At 48.4% G+C, this 22852-nt stretch overlaps 1 protein-coding gene across 7 annotated transcripts in view; it reads right to left on the bottom strand.

The window, feature by feature from the left end:
- Nucleotides 1-22852, bottom strand: part of LOC119960015 (coiled-coil domain-containing protein 63-like) — a 174205-nt gene that overhangs the window by 19789 nt on the left and 131564 nt on the right. For all 7 annotated transcript variants that reach the window (XM_038788089.1, XM_038788127.1, XM_038788186.1 and 4 more), the window contains 2 exons: nt 17461-17535; nt 14327-14519 (listed from right to left, as the gene is read on the bottom strand). In XM_038788089.1, coding sequence (XP_038644017.1) covers nt 14327-14519; nt 17461-17535 — 268 coding nt within the window. The remainder of the gene's footprint in view (nt 1-14326; nt 14520-17460; nt 17536-22852) is intronic.

The following is a 22852-nucleotide window of genomic DNA, read 5'->3' on the forward strand; positions in this document are numbered from 1 at the left end:
GGAACATTTTGCCGCAGTTTTTATTCTTATTTCAGTGTCTGCTGGTCTTTATGCTGAAGTCGATTTTTAAAGGGGTAGATAGGTTGGTTTTGTCATTTGTTTGGGCAGGGAAGGTGGCCAGGATAAGGAAGGCGGCACTTCAGAGGGCCCGGCAGTTAGGGGGATTGGGCCTTCTGAACTTGTTGTATTATTGCCTGCCGGCGAACGTGGAGAACCATAGTCATGGAGAGGGATAGGAACACAGTATGGGAAGGTATTTAATTGGGGGAGGGGAAATTATACTGCTATTAGACAGGAGCTAAGGAGCATAAAGTGGGAACATTTGTTCTTGGGGAAATGCACAACAGTAATGTGGGGGTTGTTTAAGGAGCACTTGCTGCGAGAGATGGATAGTTTTGACTCACTGAGACGAGGAAGGAATGGTAAGGTGAAGGACTTTTAGATGACAAGAGAAGTGGAACTTCTAGTCAAGAGGAAGAAGGAAGCTTACGTAAGGTTAAGGAAGCAAGGATCTGGCACGGCTCTGGAGGGTTACAAGGTAGCCAAAAAGGAACTCAAAAATGGACTTAGGAGAGCAAGAAGGGGCATGAAAAAGCCCTGGCAGGAAGGATTAGGGAAAGCCCCAATGTGTTCTACACTTATGTGAGAAATAAGAGGATGATCAGAGTGAAAGTAAGGCCGATCACGGATAGTGGAAGGAACTTGTGCCAAGAGTCTGAGGAGATAGGGGAGGCCCTAAATGAATATTTTGCTTCAGTATTCACGCGAGAGAGGGACCTTGTTGTTCGGGAGAACAGCGTGAACCAGGTTAATAGACTCGAACAGGTTGATATTAAGAAGGAGGATGTGCTGGAAATTTGGAAAAGCATCAGGATAGGTAAGCGCCTGGGACAGATGGGATATACCCAAGGTCACTACAGGAAGCGAGGGAGGGGATTGCTCTGCTGTTGGCGATGATATTTGCGTCCTCACTCTCCACTGGAATAGTACCGGATGATTGAAGGGAGGCGAATATTGTTCCCCTATTCATGAAAGGGAATAGGGAAATCCCTGGGGATGACAGACCAGTCGGTCTTACATCTGTAGGGAGCAAAATATTGGAAAGGATTCTGAGAGATAGGATTTATGATAATTTTTTAAAATATAGTTTGATTAAAGATAGTCAGCATGGCTTTGTGAGGAGCAGGTCATGCTTCACAAACCTCATTGAATTCTGAGGATGTGGCGAGACACATTGATGAAGGTCGGGCAGTGGATGTGGTGTATATGGATTTCAGTAAGGCATTTGATAGGGTTCCCCATGGTAGGCTCATTCAGAAAGATAGGGGGCATGGGATACAGGGAAATTTGGCTGTCTGGATACAGAATTGACTGGCCGAAAGAAGGGAGCGAGTGGTGGTGGATGGAAAGTATTCTGCCTGGAGGTCGGTCATCAATGGTGTCCCACAGGGATCTGTTCTGGGACCTCTGCTCTTTGTGTTTTTTATAAATGACTTGGATGAGGAAGTGGAAGGGTGGTGTAGCCATCTGGGATGGCCACTTTCAGCATATAAAATGGACACTCGCAGAGCATACAGGGAAAAATGGACAATGCAAAGTAACAAGCAGGCACAGAGCCTTAATGTGTATTTAGAAGACAGACTGAAGACAGAACTAAAACTCTTGGCCGATTTGCACACTGATGGCCCATCTCTGATGAACAAAAGACTAGTGCTCAGGTAGCCAATACCGTCCCAGACATTCTGGCGCCACTACCTCAGCAAGAAGATACACACAAAGCAAGGCCAACGGCCACTTAGGACACGCCCAGCCATCAAGGCACCCGCCCCTTTATTGGCTCACATCGATGGCGGTGATCGAGAAGCTGCCCAATTAATTGGGACCAAGTTTAAGGCCCGCCTAAAAGTGCACGAAGCCCCCCACCCCCCGAGTATAAGAAGGAACCCCCACCATGTGTTCGCTCTCTTGGAAATGCTCTCAACTAGAGAGACCCCTCCAACTGCACCACCAGAAGCAAGTAAGATCAAGTTCAACGCTCGCTACCAGACGGACGACCATAGCTATACTCCTGCTACTTCTTCGAACCCAACAGCCTCAGATCCGAACAACGGCCACTGTTCCTCTGACTTAAGTGGGCACCCGAAGTTAAGTATAGGTGTTAGTGATAGACGTAGTTTAGCCTGTAGTGTTGTTGTGCATGAGTAAATCATACTGTGTGTAGATAAAGTATCATTGACTTTGAACTAACTAACTGGTGTATCGGCTCTTTGATCAGTATTCGGTTGAACCTTGTGGCGGTATCAAGAGATACTTGGCGACTCTGAAAGCATATTCATAATTATGATTAGGAAAGGCGACCTTATTAATCGCTATATTTATAGCCATTAAAAGATAGCAACAGTGGGTTAATAAGTTTGCTGATGACACAGAGGTTGGTGGAGTTGTAGACAGTGTCGAGGGCTGTTGCAGGTTACAACAGGACATCAACGGGATGCAGAGCTGGGCTGAGAAGTGGCAGATGGAGTTTAACCTAGATAAATGTTAAGTGATTCATTTTGAAAAGCCGAATTTGAATGCTGAATACAGGGTTAAAGGCAGGGTTCTTGGAAGTGTGGAGGAACAGAGGAATCTCGGGGTCCACCTACATAGATCCCTCAAAGTTGCCACATAGATTGATAGGGTTGTTAAGAAGGCGTATGGTGTGTTGGTTTTCATTAACAGGGGGATTGAGTTGAAGAGCCGCGAGGTTTTGCTGCAGCTCTATAAAATCCTGGTTCAACCGCACTTGGAATATTGTGTCCAGTTCTGGTCGCCTCATTACAGGAAGGATATGGATGCTTTGGAGAGGGTACAGACGAGATTTACCAGGATGCTGCCTGGACTGGAGGGCATGTCTTATGAAGAAAGGTTGAGGGAGCTAGGGCTTTTCTCACTGGAGCGAAGAAGGAAGAGAGGTGACTTGATAGAGGTGTACAAGGTGATGAGAGGCATGGATAGAGTGGATAGCCAGAGACTTTTCCCCAGGGCGGAAATGGCTGTCACGAGGGGACATAATTTTAAGGTGATTGGAGGAAGGTATAGGTGTGATGTCAGGGGTAGGTTCGTTACACAGAGAGTGGTGGGTGGGTGGAATGCACTGTCAGCAGAGGTGGTGGAGTCAGAGTCATTAGGAACATTTAAGCGACTCTTGGACAGGCACATGAACAGCAGTAAATTGAAGGGGTGTAGGTTAGGTTGATCTTAGATTAGGATAAATGGTCGGCACAACATTGTGGGCCGAAGGGCCTATACTGTACTGTACTATATTCTATAATAACAGGGAGTGATGTTCAGGATAACAGGCGAGCTGCAGGTGGCACAAAGAAAGTAAAAGTAAAGGATCAACACTCTTCAGGGTCTCTCAAGGATTCTTCCGATTGAAGTACGAGACAATTCCTTCCATCATGCCGTCTCTCCATCGCCCAGGTGGTCCACAGCCTAGGCCAAAGCTGGGGCGGGGTGGGACGAGGGGGCAGAGACTCAACCGGTTCGGCTACCTCCAACCCCTCACAACGAGCATCAGGACCGGGACAATACAAGATCAGCAATACCAAAACCAGCAAGATTCATCTCTGGCGGAAGAACATAGGGCGTGATTCTCCAGAAAGATTTCTAAATGTGGTAGAGAGCAGGAAGCCGGGAGTTTCCCAGCACTCAGTCTGGCGAGGCTGGCAACGCAACACACTTAATGTGGCCCTACGGGCTTCACACCGCAAATGAAGGCTCGCCAGCCTCTCTCTCTCTCTCTCTCTCTCTCTCTCTCTCTCCCCCCCCCCCCCCCCCCCCCCCCAGCTAATAAGGTCGAGCAGTACTTAAACAGTACTTGCACAGCCAACTCCACTCAGCTCACAGTCACGGCGCCAAGACACCCTGGGGAGGCTCCTAGATGCAGTCGAGGCCAGGAGGGATGTCCTATTCTCCTGAAGGTCCTGGAGGGTGTACCGCAGGGCAGCCAGTGCCACCTGGGATGAAGTGCCAGCTGGGGAAGCGTGGCCAGGGGGACTGGCCTCCAGTGCCACAAGAAGGCCAATGACCTACACCAGGCAGCACCGGGGTTGACACTATCTCCCTCCCCCCCAAGACCTTTCCGCCCCACGTGAGCATCCCCCCAACCCTCCAAGTGGCCCCCAACCTTCCCTTCATCTCCCCCTCTCCCATAAACCTCCCCCAACCCTTCCTTCACCACCCACCCCACCACCGTGAACCATGCGTAGGCCACTGATGGCCCCTCTGTGCTTAAGCAGGAGAAGCTCTCCCACAATCGCTGGGAGAGAGCGCAAACTGGCAGAGGGATGCCGGACATAAGAATCCTCACATCCTTCGAGGAACGTGCACTGGTGGTGATGAGGAGGCCGAAGACAGAGCAGTCACCAATGCAGAGGTTGCCGCACGCCGTAAAGGTGAGGATCCACCGGGCCCCACCTGTAGGACCTGTCACATGTGAGTTGTTATTGCCATACACACTGATTCATCCCTCCCACTGACCACATGTCCATTCTCCCGCAGGTCCTCCAAGTGATGGTGCTGGTCCATCGGGGTGGCCCCCTGCCCTGCCTCCCATAAGAGCACCTCTGAAGAGAGCTCCAAAGGTGCCACAATCGACGCGCCACAGCTGTCATCCACACCCTCCACAAACCCAGAGACACACACCGTGGTGGGCAATATTAGTAGTCAGACTTCTGGGGAACATCTAGTGAGCACCACACAGTTGCTGATGTACAGCAGGTGGAGGCAGTAATGCCTAGCGAGACAGCAGTCAGAGGTCTGCTGGATCCCAGGACCCAGCTGAGTCCCAGCCAGGTGCTGAGCCTATGGACCAGGTTATCCCGGAGCTGATGGAGACGTTAGAGAGTGGCAGGGGAATTCAGAGGGAGATGTAGATGACACTCCAGCAGGTCCATAGCCAATTGGAGGATCCCCAGAGGCTAAGGGCGCAGGAGATGATGCCGGCAATGTGTAGCACTGAGGCCAACACTGCTCGGGTGGCAACTGCAGTCAAGAGCCTGGTGCACAACATCAGCTGCATTAGTGGAGGTGTCCAAGACGTTGCGCAGTAAGTGACAGCCATGGCTGAGGGCCAAGGCAGAATGTCCGACTGCTGGGGGACATGACCCAGTACCAGGCTCATCTTGATGAGGTGCTGTGGGACATGTCCTGATCTCAGATAAGAATGGTCGCAGCACTGCAGAGCATGTCCCAGTCATGGAGGAGTATCGCCGAGTGCGTCGACAGGATGGTGCAGACACTGGGGAGCCGCCAGGGCTGACAGAGCCAGATGACGCAAGAGCTGCTGGGGTTCAAACCAGCTGCCCCTCCATCCTGAGTGTGAATCCCAGGATCTATGAGAACCAAGAGGGAGGAGAACGCGCTGGGTGCCAATCTGGACCCATCCCATGGAGTGGGGATGGTGGCCACCAGCTCCTCTGAGTTCCACCCAGGAGGCTGAACCACGCAGTCAGCAAACAGGACAGGGTGGCATGGCTGTGCATGTGTCGCCAACAAGTATGCCGGGACCCTCCAGCCCCCAGAGTACGCCCGCCAGGGGCACCGAAGGCCACAAGACATGGTAAGCAACTGGGTGCTTCCACCTCTGATGTGCATCCTGGGGAAACACCTAGACGTAGCGGTAGAGCAAGGAAGGCAAAGCACGCCAAGGATTACCGAGGGCACTGGGGGATGGGGGGGGGGTAGGTAAGTGGTGATGGGTGGTGAGGGGGTGGCGGGGAGAGTGGGCGGCACCATCAGGAGAGTGGCGCACTGTTGGACACCAATGAAACGTTAAAAACCCTTCACCACAGTGATGGGTGTTAGCAAGCACTCAGCAGACAGGCAGGGGTCAAACTACGGCATAGATTGAGTAGCACCAGCGCTGAGTTCTCTGCGGATTATCATCTCCCCCCTGCCCACGGGTGACCCGCCGATGTGCTGACAGAGTCCCATCGCCCTGACACGCTGTATGTCATCTGCTCAAGTGACAGGTGATGCCTGTACACCCAGAGCCATGCTGAGCCTCCCCTCTGGGTCTCACCCTGGCCTGATTGGTGGTCGGGTCATCAAGGTGTGGGGCGGGTCCAGCACATGAGCTGCCGCCTCGACCCCTGCAGATGATGCTGCTGACGCCATCTACGGCTTCTGGTTACCCGACCTCCCAGCAGCACAACCAGGGCCTGTTCTGTGTGGTCCAAAATATCATTCATCCCATTCAATATCTTCAAGGAATTGGGAGAGGATGTTAGACTGACATTGGGAGAGGATGGTAGACTGACAAACAGCCCAGGGACCCTCCATTCCTCCATTGATCTTCCCCCCTCCTCCTCCCACTCTCCCCCATACCCATGCACTCTGTGCTGTAGCGGGCCCTCCCCTCAATGGACCCCAGACCCTGTACCCCTGACACCCGCACGTAACGGTACCAGGACCGGGTGCTGGTCCCCGCCCTGTTGCACTCACCCACCCTCCGGCCATGGACATGTCCCCAGAGCTGTGTCCCATCCCCTGGGTATTCAGATGTTGGTTGCTGCATGGGAACCCACTCGGGATAAGTGAAGTGCTCACTTGACCCGATTGCCAATTCAGCAATTGCCTTCAGCCGCACGGCCAGTGGCCTTAGCAGTTGATGGGGGTTACGAGCTGTCGGTGGGACAGACAGGCAGAGACCAGGTTTGCCCCCAGAATGGGTACACATGATCCGGGGGTTGCATGGTGGAGCTGCGTGAAATTGCACCCCAGCGCCATCCCCCTCCCATGGCCGCCCACCCTAGCCGAGAGTGTCCCCCCATCCGAGGGTGAGCCCCACACCCCGCTGACCACTGGGGTGGCAAGCCCAGTGCCACCGGGCTCTTTAGCTGTGAGCTGAGATGGCTACTCACCCTTCCACCAGGTTCATGTTTTTAAAAAGGAGTACTAATTGGCGGCATTGTGACCACTTGCTGGGGAGGCCTATGAATCATGGGAGCACATTGGATATGGGGTGGCTCCCGTTAATTGTATAGAAATAGGCTTGAGTGGTAATTATTGGCTTCTGGCCACACTGTGGCAGGATTCTGATTTTGCCCACGGGAGCAGGCCAGTTACATTGCAAACTGTTTGGCGACCTGCACGGTTATCGTTTTTGGCCTCTCCCGCCATTCACTGGCCTCGTCGCACTCTCACTCGAGCATAATGAGGCCAGAGAATTGCGCCCATAGTCTCCCAAATGGAGAATTCCGGCCAATGACTGTTTACTGAAGTCGCTTGAAAGAGCCTCAAGTATTAAGTTTACAGCTGCAGTGACAGTGCCAAGCCTGTAGAGGGGAAGTAATCAATAATAATCTTTATCAGTATCATAAGTAGGCTTACATTAACACTGCACTGAAGTTACTGTGAAGTTTAGCTGCAATCAGCTTACAGAATTCACCGGTCGCAGTTTCCCTGAAGAATCTAAACTTGTGGTGTGGTGGGGTGAAATTAGTCTTATGCTCTGGCACAAAATGGGCAATAATGAAACAACAGTTCACTTTGTACCAGTCCTGATTTTTTTTTCCAGTTAGGTCAATGGCAGTGAAACATGGGTTGCCAATTTGCCATGAGCTCTTCTCACAGAACTGGTGAAGATCAATTTTACCCGTCACCCCCTCCTAATTTTACATAAACAAGAGGATTCTATTTTCTCAACCACTGTCGTATATTGTTTCAGACCGAGAGCAACATAAGTAGCACATCAGTATTATACGACTGAATAAATTTGAATATAACAAGAGCACTTGATGAGTCACCCTCAGATCTATGAGTAAGATGGCCCAATTTGCTTGCACACAATGTGAAATTTTGGTTTGAATTTGTAAAGTTTCACTCACTATCTCAATCTCTATAGCCAAGCAGCTTCAATAACTTGTTTTTGATGTCAACGTGTGAAGAAATGACACTGAGGCAAAGTGGTCAAATAATTTAACAGCTCGCAGTGGGTTAGCCCTGCTGCCTCACGATGCCGAGGTCCCAGATTCGATCCTGGCTCTGGGTCACTGTCCGTGTAGAGTTTGCGCATTCTTCCTGTGACTGCGGGGTTCCACCCCCACAACCCAAAGGTGTGCAGGCTAGGTGGATTGACCACGCTAAATTGCCCCTTAATTGGAAAAAATGAATTGGGCAATCTAAACTTATTTTTAAAAAGTATTTTAACAGCTCTTTATGAGTTGACAGTCAGAATCAATCTATAATAATAATCTTTATTGTCACATGTAGGCTTACACTGCAATGAAGTTACTGTGAAAAACCCCTAATCGCCACATTCCAGTGCCTGTACGGGTACACTGAGGGAGATTTCAGAGCGTCCAATTCACCTAACAGCACGTCTTTTGTGGGAGGAAACCGAAGCACCTGGAGGAAACCCACGCAGACAAGAGGAGAACGTGCACAGTGACCCAAGCCAAGAATCGAACCTGGGACCTTGGCGCTGTGAAGCAACAGTGCTAACCACTGTGCATTGTGCTACTGTGCTGCCATGAGGCACATCTTTAAAATTGTCTCTCAAAGCAGAGTCAACAGCACTGTTGATAAAAATTCTCTTTCAGATTTAAAGCAATCTTGGTCCTTTTCTAATTGATTGATTAATTTATTGTCACATATACTTAAGTACAGTGAAAGTATTTTTCTGCTGTCAAGGGGACATACACAGTACGTACACAGTAGATAAAAAGAATAATTAACAAAGTACATTGACAAATAAGTAATTGGTTACAGCGGAACAAGGGCCAAACAAATACATGAGCAAGAGCAGCATAGGGAGTCGTGAATAGTGTCTTACAGGGAACAGATCGGTTTGAGGGAGAGTCATTGAGGAGTCTAGTAGCTGTGGAGAACAAGCTGTTCCTATGTCTGGATGTGCAGGTCTTCAGACTTCTGTACCTTCTGCCTGATGGAAGAGTTTGGAAGAGGGCAAAGCTTGAGTGTGAAGGGTCTCTGACAATGCTGTCTGTCTTCCCGAGACAGCAGGAGGTGTGTACAGAATCAATGGGAGAGTGGCAAGCTTGTGTGATGCGTTGGACTGAGTTCACCGCAATCTGCAGTTTCTTGCGATCTTGGGCCAAGCAGTTGCCATACCAGGCTGTGATGCAGCTGGATAGGATGCTCTCTATGGCAAATCTGTAGAAGTTTGTGAGAGTTGATGCAGACATGCCGAATTTCTTAGCTAAGAAGTAGAGACGTTGTTGCGCTTTCTTGACTGTTGCATCAATGTGAGTGGACCAGGACAGACCGTTGTTGATGGTGACCCCGAGGAATTTAAAGTTATCAACCATGTCCACTTCGCAGCCATTTATATAGATGGGAGCATGTGTCGTACTATGCTTCCTGAAGTCAATGATCAGTTCCTTGGTTTTGCTGACATTTAGAGAGACGTATTTTTCGGTACACCATGCAACCAAGTGATCTATCTCCCTTCTGTAGTCTGTCTTGTCGTTGTTTGAGATACGGCCCACCACAGTCAAAACATCCGCAAACTTATCGATCGAATTGGAGTTAAATCTTAACAGACAGTCGTGTGTGTATAAGGAGTACAGTAGAGGTCTGAGCTCATATCCTGGTGAGGCCCCGGTGTTGAGTGTTGGCTGTAGGGACAGGGAGATAGCATCTGTTGTGGACCGGTTGCGGCGATAGGCAAAATGCAATGGATCGAGACTGTCTGGGAGGCTGGCGTTGATCCGTCTCATGACTAGCCGCTGTAAGCATTTCATGATAACAGATGTCAAGGTCGGTAGTCGTTGAGGCAGGCTACCTTGTTCTTCTTTGGTATTGGTATTATAGTGGTCTTCTTGAAGGAGGTGGGACCTCAGAGCGGAGAAGTGAGGTGTTGAAGATGTCTGCGAATACACTCGCTAGCTGGTCAGCGCAGCTCTGAGTGCTCTCCCAGGGACTCTGTCAGGGCCCGATGCTTTCTACAAGGTCCTCTGAAATCAGATTACAAACCTGGGTGGATTCCTATAGTTAATTTGCTCACTTTCCAGGATAATATCCGCTGGGTTTTGGTGCAAAGCTGAGGCAAATGTTCTTGAGTTACGTCTTTAACTTTTGAGACTAAAATTTATAACAGTCCTTATTATTTCATTTTCATTTCATTATTAATAACAGAAAACAATGTCAGAAATAGCAAAACACAGCGACTCCAGAGCAAGAGGTTTCCTTAGAAAAGCTCCACTTTTTCATAGATGATGAAAATGTTAGAGTTCTAACCTTGCAGAGAAAGGTTAAAATCATTGAGCCTGTCAAATACATCAGCTAAGTATCCGTGTCCAACCTAAAGGAAAGTGGCGATTCAGGTTCCATCAAAAACGTTTAGCAGAAATTGGGGAAGTACGGGATAAGGAGGGCAACACGGTCATAGACCCAGAGGGGGTGAACAAAGTCTTTAGGGCGTTTTACGGTAAATGGTATGAGTCAGAGCCCCCGACTGCTGTGCCCACTCCTGCTAAGGACCTTCAATGAGGCCAAAGAGAGAAGGACCCTCCCCCCAACAATGTGTCACAGGCTTCGATTTCACTCATCCTCAAAAGAGAGAAAGATCCGCGACAGTGTGGGTCTTATAGACGGATATCGCTTGTGAATGTCGACGCCAAACTACTGGCCAAGATTTTAGCTGCTAGGATTGAGGACTGTGTCCCTGGGGTGATAGGGGAGGATCAGACAGGCTTGTCAAGGGCAGGCAAGTGAACTCCAACATATGGAGGCTCCTAAACATCATCATGATGCCCTCAGAGGGAGGGGAGGCAGAAGTGGTGGCGGCAATGGACGCGGACAAAGCCTTTGACCGGGTGGAATGGGAGTACCTGTGGGAAGCGCTAAGAAGGTTCGTATTCGGTGAGGGGTTCATAGGTTGGGTCCAGCTCTTCTACCAGGCCCCAGCGGCAAGTGTGTGCATGAACAGGGTGAGGTCGGAATAATTTAGGCTCCACCGGGGGGCAAGGCAGGGGTGGCCCCTCTCCTCGTTATTATTCTCCCTTGCGATAGAGCCGCTGGCTATAGCGCTGCGGACTTCAAAGAACTGGCGGAGGTTGGTTCGGAGGGGGGAGGAGCACGGGTCTCGCTTTATGCGGATGATCTGCTCCTGTGTGTTTCGGACCCACTGGAGGGGATGGGGGAGGTCATGCAGATTTTGAGGGACTTTGGCAATTTCTCGGGGTACAAACTAAACAAAATGAAAAGCGAGATGTTTTTTGATCCAAGCTAAGGCGCTGCCGAACCTTTGCAGCTACTATTGGGCAGCTAACATAGCCATGATAACAAATTGAGTATTGGGGGAGGGGTCGACGTGGGAGCGGTTAGAGTTGGCCTCATGTAAAGGTACCAGCCTAGGGGCACTTGTAACGGCACCTCTGCCATTCTCGCCGGCCCGCTACTCCTCTAGTCCGGTGGTGGTGGCAGCATTAAAGATCTGGGGTCAGTGGAGAAGACACAGGGGGTTGGAGGGAGCCTCAGTCTGGACCCCAATACGCAAAAATCACAGATTCGTCCCAGGCAGGATAGACGGAGGGTTGCAAAGCTGGCATATGACAGACATTAAAAGGATGGGGAACCTGTTCATAAACGAAACCTTCCCCAGCCTGAAAATGCTGGAGGAGAAATTCAGTTTGCCCCCGGAAACGTTTTCAGATACCTTCAGGTACGCACCTACTACCCCCACGCAGGATACAGGATAGGGTGGTCTCCGGCACCTGGGTTGGGGAGGGGAAGGTTTCGGACATTTACCGGGAACTTCACGAGGCGGAGGAAGCCCCAGTGGAGGAGCTTAAGGGTGTGGTAGTCACCACTGATGTATTATACTGTATATATGGGTTTTATGGTAAGGCCCCTGTACTACAGGGGTACAAACTGACTGCTGGCTCCGCCCAGTAGGCGGAGTATAAATATGTGTGCTCTCCGAACAGCAGTCATTACATCAGCTGCTGTAGGAGGCCAGACATCTCTACTTAATAAAGTTTTGATTACATTCTACTGTTGTCTCGTCGTAATTGATAGTGCATCAATTTATTGCACAGAGATTGTTCAGAGATGGACCTCCGCATCAAGCCAGATTGCCTGCAGCTGCATCCTCAAGCAGACAACGCCAAAAAAGACTTGGAACATTGGCTAGCCTGTTTTGAAGCATACATCGTGTCTACGCCAGACCCAATCCCAGAAGTACAGAAGCTCCAGACTCTGTACACGTGGCTGAGCTCCAACGTTTTTCCCCTCGTCCAGGACACGCCGACCTACGCAGAAGCCAGGGTGCTACTGAAGGAGAATTACGCTCAGCGGACCATCAAAATCTACGCCAGGCAATCTCCTATCCATGCGGCACCAACTTTCCGGTGAGTCTGTGGAAAATTTCTGGCTGCCCTGCTCGCCCTAGTGAGAGACTGTGATTGCCATGCCATTTCGGCCACTGAACATTTGAACCTGGTGATGAGAGACGGGTTCATTATGGGCATAGGGTCTGACTACATCCTCCAGCGCCTCTTAGAAGGGGCCATGCTTGACCTCGCAGTGACCAAAAAACTAGAGCTCTCGCTACGGCCACCCCATCATGGACCCCAGCAGTGACCGCCCCCAGCCAAACACACGCCTGTGCCGTGCAGCAGCCATCCAACCCCGGGGGACCCAAATGCTACTTCTGCGGAAAGTCAAAACACCCCCCGGCAGCGCTGCCCGGCGCGGAGCGCACTCTACAAGGCCTGTGGCAAGAAGGGACATTTCGCTGCAGTGTCCCAGGCCCACTCAATTGCCGCTATTGTCCCAGCACCCCCTAGGACCCATTCTCCTCCATAAACACGTGCGACTCCACAAGGCGAACCCGTTGGTTGAGAGGGTACAGCTACTCCACGCCAACCCGCAGTACACTTACGTAGCGTATCCTGATGGCCGCCAAGACACAGTCTCCCTCAGGGACCTGGCACCAGCTGGTTCCCCACACACACCCCCCCCTCTGCCGCGGCGCCACCCTCCCTTCCCCCGGCGCAGCCCACCGCAGCCCCGCTCCAGGACAATCCATCCTCCCCTTGCTCCCACCTGGGGGTGAAGAAGATTTCGACACGCTCCCGGAGTCACCGAAGACCAAGCCAACGCCGGAGTCGCCACCAGCACTGCGGCGCTCTCGACGACAGATCAAGGCACCGGACCGCCTAAATTTGTAACATTCTCTGTGATTTTTAAAAGCAATTTGTATGTATATAGTTCTCCACCACCCCCGCTGGACTCATTTTTAACAGGGGGTGAATGTGGTAGTCACCAGTGATGTATTATACTGTATATATGGGTTTTACGGTAAGGCCCCTGTACTACAGGTATGGGGGTAGATCCCTGGCTGCTGGCTCTGCCCAGTAGGCGGAGTATAAATATGTGTGCTCTCCGTACAACAGCCATTTCGTCAGCTGCTGTAGGAGGCCACACATCTCTGTGCAATAAAGCCTCGATTACATTCTACTCTCGTCTCATCGTAAATGGGAGGAGGAGCTAGGTGGGGAGCTGGACGCGGGCCTGTGGGTGGACGCCCTAAACAGTGTCAATTCCTCCTCATCATGCGCCTGGCTTAGCTTATTCCACTTTAAGGTGTTCCGCCGGGCACACATGACGGCAAGCAGGATGTGCAAGCTCTTTGGGGTTGAGGATAAATGTGCGAGGTATGCGGGAAGCCCTGCAGACCATGTCCATATGTTCTGGGCATGCCCGGCTCTTAAGGGATTCTGGCAGGGATTTGCTAAGGCAACGTCCAAGATCTTAGGCACGCAGGTAGTGCCGAGTCCAGAGATAGCGATCTTTGATGTGTCAGACGATCCGGGAGTTCAGGAAGCGAAAGAGGCCGACGTGTTGGTCTTTGCCTCCCTGGTAGCCCGGAGACGGATCCTTCTAATGTGGAGGGACTCAATGCCCCCGAGCGTAGAGACCTGGGTTAGTGACATAGCTGGGTTTCTCAGTCTCTAGAAAATAAAGTTTGCCTTGAGAGGGTCCATGGCGAGGTTCTCTCGGAGGTGGCAGCCGTTCCTCGACTTTCTAGGAAAGCAGTAACGGTCAGCAGCAGCAGCTTTCTTTTCTCTTTGTTCTGTTAATTGTTGCGTACGGTTATGCAAAAATTATGTTTTTTTTGACAAAAATCTTAATAAAAATAATTAATAAAAAAACGTTTAGCACCAGGCTGTCCTCCTGGGCCAGTTTAACCCCCCCCCGGCCCACCCCCAACCTGCGCCACAATCCCCAGTTTGGGAATTATTGTTCTTGATCTACTTGTCAAATTTTTATTTCCTATTTCTGTTTAATAGCAGTGAAATTGTATTGCACTCACCTAAGTAATTCAGTGCATTGTAATCCAAGATGCCTTCGTTCCCACACAACTTCTGCTGGATTGGTGTTAGGTCGCAATGTATTTTCTTGGCAATGGGCTCAATGCCAGATTTCAGTTCATCCAGTGTTTTGTTAACTTGTATTTGCATAATTTCATATTTATTAATCTGTTGGGTTGTACTTTCCAGATTATCCTAGAGACAATAGACAATTTATATTTCCATTTTACAATATTTGAAAGTTAGTCAATAATAAGATAAAGGCCACAATTTTATTATCTTGTTAACAATTAAAAGTGATTTTAGAAAATAACGTATCACATATGCTTTTGGTTATCAGCAACAGAATTCAGATCTGATCATAGGTATCTATGTTTAAATAGTTCAGAAAAAAAATAGATTCAAAGAACACTTCTTAAATAATTTATCTGAGTCCATTCTTTCGTGAATAGAATAATCTGAAATTGCAGTCGTCATAGCAAACAAGATCCTCAGGGTATTGGGCTAGGAACACCCTTTCCAAACATTTTGTTAGATTTGTCCTACATTTTGTGGACAGGACATACCTGAGCAGTTTTCCACATCACCACAAGTTTTGTAACAGCACTGGAACAACGTGGCTCAGGGCACAGCTAGTTCTGGAACACAGGTCTGCAGTACCATTGCCAGAAAGTTGTCAGGACCCATAGCCTTTGCCATATCCGGTGCCTTGAGCTATTTCTTGATATCACTGAAGATTGGCATATGTGATGAGGGGATCTCAGGAAGATGCTGAGATTGATCATTCATGTGGCATTTCTGGATGAATATTGTCGCAAATGCTTCAGCCTTTCTTTTTACATCAATGTACTGGGCTCCCCCATCAGTGAGGATTTAGATATTTGTGGCGCCCCACCTTCAATTAGTTATTTAACTAATTAATTTAATTATTATTCATGATTAGATATGGGAAGACTGCAGAACTTAGATCTGATCTGTTGGTTTTGGGATAATTTAGCTCTATCTATTGCATGCGGTATTCACTGTTTGGTATAGTCCTGTGCTGTAGCTTCACAGGTTGACACCCCATTTTTAGGTGTGGCCAGTGTTGCTCCTGGCATGCCCTCCTGCACGCTTCACTGAACTAGAATTAATCCCCTGGTTTTACAGTAATGGGGGATAGGGTGGACCATGAGATTATAGATTGTGGTTGTATATAATTCTGCTGCTGCTGTAATCACGATGCCTCATGGAAGCCCAGTTTTGAGTTGCTAGGCCTGTTTGATATCTATCAATCAATATCGGTTAGTGCCACACAACAGGACAGAGGGTATCCTCAATGTGAAGATGGGACTTTGTCTGCACAAAGGCTGTATGGTGCCCACTACTACGAATACTGTCATAAACAGATGCATGCATCTGCGACCGCTCGATTGGTGAGGGTGCTTCTTGGCATTTTGACTAAGATCAAGCATCAGATCCAGTCCAAGATCAGGTGGGTACAATGCCTTTTCTTGTCAGCCTGGATCTCATTTGTCTCTCTTGTGGGTACCATGAATTGGATTCAATTTGAATTTGAATTGGTTTTTGGGGCAAGCAAGGAGATGGATTAAGGGCTTGCCCTGTCCACTTTGCACATTGGCTTTGTAAATTTAAGAAAGGAATAAAAAAAATTTAAAAGATTTTAAAAAGACTTAAAAAATTTAAAGTACGATCAGGTAAGTTTTTACCTCTTATTGGTTCTCTCATTACCTGCTGCAGACCCAGTCTAGCAGCTATACCCTTTAGGACTCGATCAGCTTGGTCAGTGGTGGTGTTACTGAGCCGCTCTTGGAGATGGACATTGAAGTCGCTCACTCAGAGTACATTCTGTGCACTGCCACCGCCAGTGCTTCCTCCAAGTGATGTTCAACATGGAGGAGTGCTGGTTCATCAGTTGATGCAGTTTGTGGTTTCCCTGTCGATGTTTGACCTGATGTCACAGGAACTTAATGGGGTCCAGAGTTGATGTTGAGAACTCCCAAGGTAACCCCCTCCTGGCTGTACAGCACTGTGCCACCAGCTATGTGTCTGTCCTGGACAGGACAGGATGGTGTTGATTGTGTCTGGAACATTATAGAGTATGATCCCATGGATCAGGCTCTTGTTTGAGCATTCAGTGGGACAGCTGTCCCAATTTGGGCACAAATCCCCAGATGTTATTAAGAATGATTGTGTAAGGTCGACAGGGCTGGGATTGCTTTTGTAATTTTCAGTGCCTAGGTCGATGCCAGGTGATCTGTCTGGTTTTATTCCTTTCAGTAGTCTTCCTTGCAATTTGATACATCTGAGTGGCTGGCTAAGCCATTTCAGAGGGCATTTAAGAGTCACCCATATTACTGTGTGCCTGGAGTCACATGCAGGCCAGATAAAGATGGCAGATTTCTTTCCCTAAAGGGCATTAACAATCAACAATGGTTTCACTATTTCTGAGAGCTTTGTTAACTCCAGATTTATTAATCAATTTCAAATTAAATTGATGGGATTCACCAGAGCAATAGCCTGGGCCCCTGGATTACTAGTCTGGTGACATTACCACCATGCCACTGCCTGCCCATGCCAACAATGGCTTTATCAACCAAAGCCACACAAGGATAATATTTTATGGTCATTCATTTCACTACTGCCATTTGGGATTGTGCCATGCAAATCAGCTGCTTCATTTACCTTTATAACAGCAATTGTAATACAAAAATATTGAGATGTTTCTCAATAACATGATAAATTGCTCAATAAATGACAATCTTTGCTTCATTCCCATTGGGATTATCACTGGAATTTACCCTTTCAAATAATGTATTTTTAAAAATTCTTTCATAACAGTACTGAAATATAAGTAATGGCTCCTCATTCTCTTTTCACCTCCGTAGCTTTTCATAAATGTTATGCCTTCTGTGTTTCACCTTCTACATACCCGCAATCTCTCCATCACAGTATGTTCAACTGCTAGACTGTGATCGCGGTTCCGTTAGGTCGAGAGAGAGAGGGAGAGTAGCACACACAATCTGTTTAGTTAAAATGGAAGGGGTGTGAGGAGAAAAAGGAGATAAAGATATTGCAGTTTGGACCACAATTATGTACATAGGTTTTTCTACATTCTAAGATTGAGAAATTATACCTCTATTTCCTTTATAAGATCATGCAAGTCTTCCTCACTTTGCCTGCGTTGATTTTCAATTTGTAATATATCGTTCTGCACATTAAAATTGCAATAATGTAAGTCACTGAAATCTATTGAGTATTAAAATTCTAAATGTCATTGTTTTAAAAAAATATATTTTATTAAGGCATATATAATTTTAACAATTTCCACGAGGAAAAGCAACAAAGTAAATAACACCTACCCAACCAACCACCAAACCCAGCCAACATGATTTAGCTCAGTGGGCTAAATAGCTGGCTTGTAATGCAGAACAATGCCATCAGTGCGGGTTCAATTCCTGTACCGGCCTCCCCGAACAGGCGCTGGAATGTACTGACTAGGGGCTTTCAACAGTAACTTCATTGAGGCCTACTTGTGACAATAAGTGATTATTATTATTAATTCCCCATTTCCCCTTTCCCATTAACTATTTTCTACCTCAACCAGCCCCCCCATGCCTCCCTCTTCCCTTTTACCTCCTCCCCCCCCCTTTCTCTGCTGACAGCTTAATTATCCCCAAAGAAGTTGATAAATGGCTGCCACCTCCGGGCAAACCCTAACATCGATCCCCTCAGGGCGAACTTGATCGTCTCCAACCTGAGAAACCCGACCACGTCACTAAACTATACCTCCAATTTCAGGGGTTCTGAATCCCTCCACGCCAATAAGATCCGTCTCCGGGCTACCAGGGAGGCAAAGGCCAGGACATCAGCCTCTCTTACCCCCTGGTCTTCCAACACTCCAAAAATCACAGCCTCTGGACTCGGAACCACCCATACCTTCAATACCTTTGACATGACATCGCCAAACCCCTGCCAAAATCCCCAAAGCCTCGGACATGCCCAAAACATATGGACATGATTCGCAGGCCCACATGCACACCATCCACACCAGTCCTCCACCCCTCCAAAGAAACCGCTCATTCAGGCCAGTTATATGCGCCCTGTGGACCACTTGATTTGTATCAGGCTAAGCCTGGCACATGACGAGGACGCGTTGACTCTACTCAGGGCATCCTCCCACTACCCCACCTCTAATTACCTACCCAGTTCTTCCTCCGACTTTCGCTTCACACCCCCAACGGGGCTCTCTCCCATTCCATGAGCTCTTTATAAATTTCCGATACCTTCCCCTCCCCCACTCCCGTTTTCGACACTATCTTGTCCTGCATCCCCTGGGGCGGCAGGTGTGGAAAGGTCGAAACCTGTCTCTGCGCAAAGTCCCTCACCTGCAAGTAGAGGAACCCATTCTCAACCGGCAGCTCAAACTCTTCCTCCAGATTTTTTTTTTCCAAAAAAATATACTTTATTCATAAAATTTATTATAAACTTTACAGAACATTTCAAATTGTCTTGACTGTACATTCTCATCTAAGTTACATTCATTTGTCTTTCTTCAATTCAATTGGGATAACGTTACACACGTATCCTACTTTAAGTTACAGTTCCTTCTTAAATATTTACATTGCTTTGTTTCTTTCATACATTGTGGTATTGAAGACCCAGACCGAGGGGCTTTACACTGTTACCCACTCCTCGGTGTACATTTGCTGGTAAGACCTTACACTGTGGTCTTTCCCCATTGCGCCTTGGCGGCAGCTGCCCCAAGGTTGAGTGCGTCCCTCAGCACGTAGTCCTGGACCTTGGAATGTGCCAGTCTGCAACACTCGGTTGAGGACAATTCTTTGCACTGGAAGATCAGCAAGTTTCGGGCAGACCAAAGAGCGTCTTTCACCGAGTTGATGACCTTCCAGCAGCAGTTGATGTTTGTCTTGGTGTGTGTCCCTGGAAACAGTCCATAGAGCACAGAGTCCTGTGTCACAGAGCTGCTCGGGATGAACCTTGACAAATACCACTGCATCTCTCTCCAGACCTTCTTTGCAAAGGCACATTCCACAAGGAGGTGTGTGACTGTCTCATTTCCCCCACAGCCACTCCAAGGGCAGCGTGCAACAGTGCTGAGCCTTCGGGTGTACATGAAGAATCTGACAGGTGCCCTTCTCACCACCAGCCAAGCTAGGTCTTGGTGTTTGTTTGAAAGTTCTGGTGATGAGGCATTCTGCCCAGATGACTCTGACAGTCTGCTCAGGGAACCATCCAAACTCCTCCTCCAAATCCTCCAGGCACAGAAAGCCCCCATCGATAAACAAGTCCCCAAACCGTTCGATCCCAGCTCACTGCCGCCCCCGAAACCCCCATCTAGCCCCCCCTAGTGCAAACCGCTGGGTGCCACAAATTGGTGCCCTCCACCTCCATATGCTTCCGCCATTGTCCTCATACTCTCAGGGCAGCCACTACTACCGGAGCTTGTGGAGTGCCGAGCCAGCGAGAACGGCAGGGAAGCCATTACCAGTGCCCCAAAACTTGTGCCCCTACAAGATGCTGTCTTCATCCACTCCCAAACCAACCCCTTCCCCACCACCCATTTCCTGACTATCCCCCCCCCCCCCCCCCTCCCACCACCACCCCCACCCCCAAGCCCGGTTCCAGCAGCACCTTCTTTACCCGCAGGGTTTTACCCGCCCACACAAACCTTGAAATCATTGCATTCACCCTCCTGAAGAAAGCCTTGGGGATAAAGATAGGCAGGCACTGAAATACAAACTAAAACCTCGGGAGAACCGTCATCTTTATTGTCTGCACCCTCCCCGCAAGTGACAGCAGGAGCATATCCCACCTTTTGATGTCCCCCTTCATCTGCTCCACCAAACGAGCTAGATTCACCTTAAGCAGCTGTTTCTATTCCCGCGCCACATGAATGCCCAAGTATCGAAAGCTTCCTCCCACCACCATGAACAGAATCTCCCCCAATCTCTTTTCAGGTCCCCTTGATTGTATCGGTAAGACCTCACCTTACCCATATTCCACTTATACCCCGAAAACCGGTCAAATTCCTCTAGGATCCCCATAATCTCTCCAATCCCCCCCAATAGGTCAGAAATATACAAAAGTGTGGACCCCATGCTCCACACACCCGTACTATCCCATTAGTCCTTCAATGTTCTGAACGCCACCACCAGTGGCTCGATAGCCAAGGCAAACAACAGTGGGGAGAGTGGATATCCCTGCCTCGTCCCCCGGTGCAGTCTAAAGTAATCCAAGCTCACCCAGTTCGTCCGTACACTCGCCACTGTGCCTGGCACAGCAACCGGACCCACAAAATCCCATAATGTCATTGTTGGCAGTACAAAATATTTCAGGTGCAGAAAACAAGGCTAGCACTAAATGGTGGGTCGCGACGGTCGGCTGGCGACGGTTGTGAAGTTGGCCGGCGTGAGTCGCGAAGGTCGGCTGGTTGGTTAAAAATGGGTGCCTGGAAAAAGTGTTTGAAAAACATTGGTCTACAATACATGCACAATTTCAATGTAGTCAGGTCCAATTAAATTTTTGTTTAAAATAAATTTAGAGTACCCAATTATTCTTTTCCAATTAAGGGGCAATTTAGCGTGGCCATTTCACCTACTCTGCACATCTTTAGGTTGTGGGGGGTGAGACCCACACAGACAAGGGGAAAATGTGCAAACTCCGCATGGACAGTGACCCGGAGCCAGGATCGAACCTGGATCCTCAGTGCTGTGAGGCAGCAGTGTTAACCACTGCGCCACTGTGCCACCCCTGGGGCCAATGGACTTGAAGGAAATCTGCATTAATTTATTATTTGGCTGTATTAATTGTGAAGTTTGTTGGCTGAATGACTCCTTTGAGTTTTTTTTGTCAGATATGCTACATGGACTGAAAACAACTGTTGTTTTTGATCTGATGCAAACAGTTGCTTTGGACCATGCACTTTGGGGTACGAAATGCAATCAATTCTACACGTCCTGTGACCTTCTGTGACCTCTACATTGAGCAGCTCTCTGGAAGTAGCCAACATAGGATCAGTTCAATAAAGACCTTTCACTGAGACAATCACTGAAGCTGTGCTGTCTTTAAACACAAAACAATGCTCCAATCTCAAACACCTTCTATTAGCCGGTGCTTTAAAATTTATTTCCTAACTTCTCTGAGGGTTGAGCAGGCAAAGTCAGCATGTGGTTTGATACAAAGCTGTACAGAATACAGTAGACCTAGGATCCTTGGTCTGTTCAATACAGTAGAACTTTGATTGTTTGAATGACAGACTCAATTCTTCTGATCGTGCACTTAAATTTTCATGAAACAATGAGAAATCCAAAATACATGCGTACTATTTAGTGCAGGCCCATTGCTTGCTTGCTGGCAGCTACAAAATGGAGGAGGCTCTCCTCAGTTACTTAGGGCCCAGAGTAGGTGACGTCAGTGCACCCGGCGCGTGAACCGCTCTCTGCCGCCGCTTTTGGCGGGAAGACAAATTGATTTTTAAAAATTTTGCTCCTGGAACAGTGCGCCAATGTACTGAGGAGGCTGGGCCCCGGGCCTGCGCACTGCTACATCCGGCTGAGGGGGCACGTATGCACGGCAGGCCGGTATTCTTGAAAGCCGGTTTCAGCCAGCATTTTTAAAAGCCAGTCACGGCTGTTGGGCACTTCATCCCGCGATCGGGAATGCTGCGACCAAACGCTCCGTGACCCTTCCGGCACCTGGCCGCGACCCACCTTTGGATCACGACCCTGAGTTTGAAAATATATTGTAGACTGTGTAATACTGAAGGGGTATTGCATTTTCAAAGGTGCAGCATTTTGATGAAGACATTAAACTGAGGATCTGTCCCTTTGCTGAGATAAACATCAAAGATCCCATGAATCCTGTTGTGATGAATGTAGGAATTCCAGTTGTATTGTATTATAGGTATTTGGTGCAGTAAGGGTTAAAAGCAGGGGTTAGTGTGTATGTGACTGCTGCAGTCATGTTTTGAAATAAGTCCTAATTTGAAATGTTGGGAGCCAGGGGTGCAATTAAAGCATCATAAAAAGCTTGGGTTAATGAAATGTTGTTTTGGATATTAATTAGATTAATTACCTAATTAGATTTCAGCTTGGTAAGATGATGTCATTACTGGGTGGAGCCAAGGCATCAGGCATTTTGCAGAAAGCAATTCAGTTGTGAGCTGAATGAAGCTATGACCAGGAATGAAGCAGTTTGCTCTCACTATAGTTCAGTTAAAAGAAATTAACAGTATTTAAAGCAGTGCAGACTTGTCTGAGAACAAGGGGAGATGAAACAAGCTGAGGAACATCTTCCGAATACAGCCAGAGTTTCTGCATAGTTCTGAGAGGAATCAGATCTTGTCTTTAAAACAGTGTTAAAAGATCTTTCTTTCACAAAGAACATCTCTGTAAAGCAAGTATTCCTAAGTGTCAATGGTTTAATAGTAGATTAAGAGCTGCGATTTTTTTCTCTTGTTTTTTAATTGGGAATAAAGATAGCAGTTAAGGGTATTGTATTCACTG

This window comes from Scyliorhinus canicula, chromosome 1 (genome assembly GCF_902713615.1).
Source record: "Scyliorhinus canicula chromosome 1, sScyCan1.1, whole genome shotgun sequence".
NCBI lineage: Eukaryota > Metazoa > Chordata > Chondrichthyes > Carcharhiniformes > Scyliorhinidae > Scyliorhinus > Scyliorhinus canicula.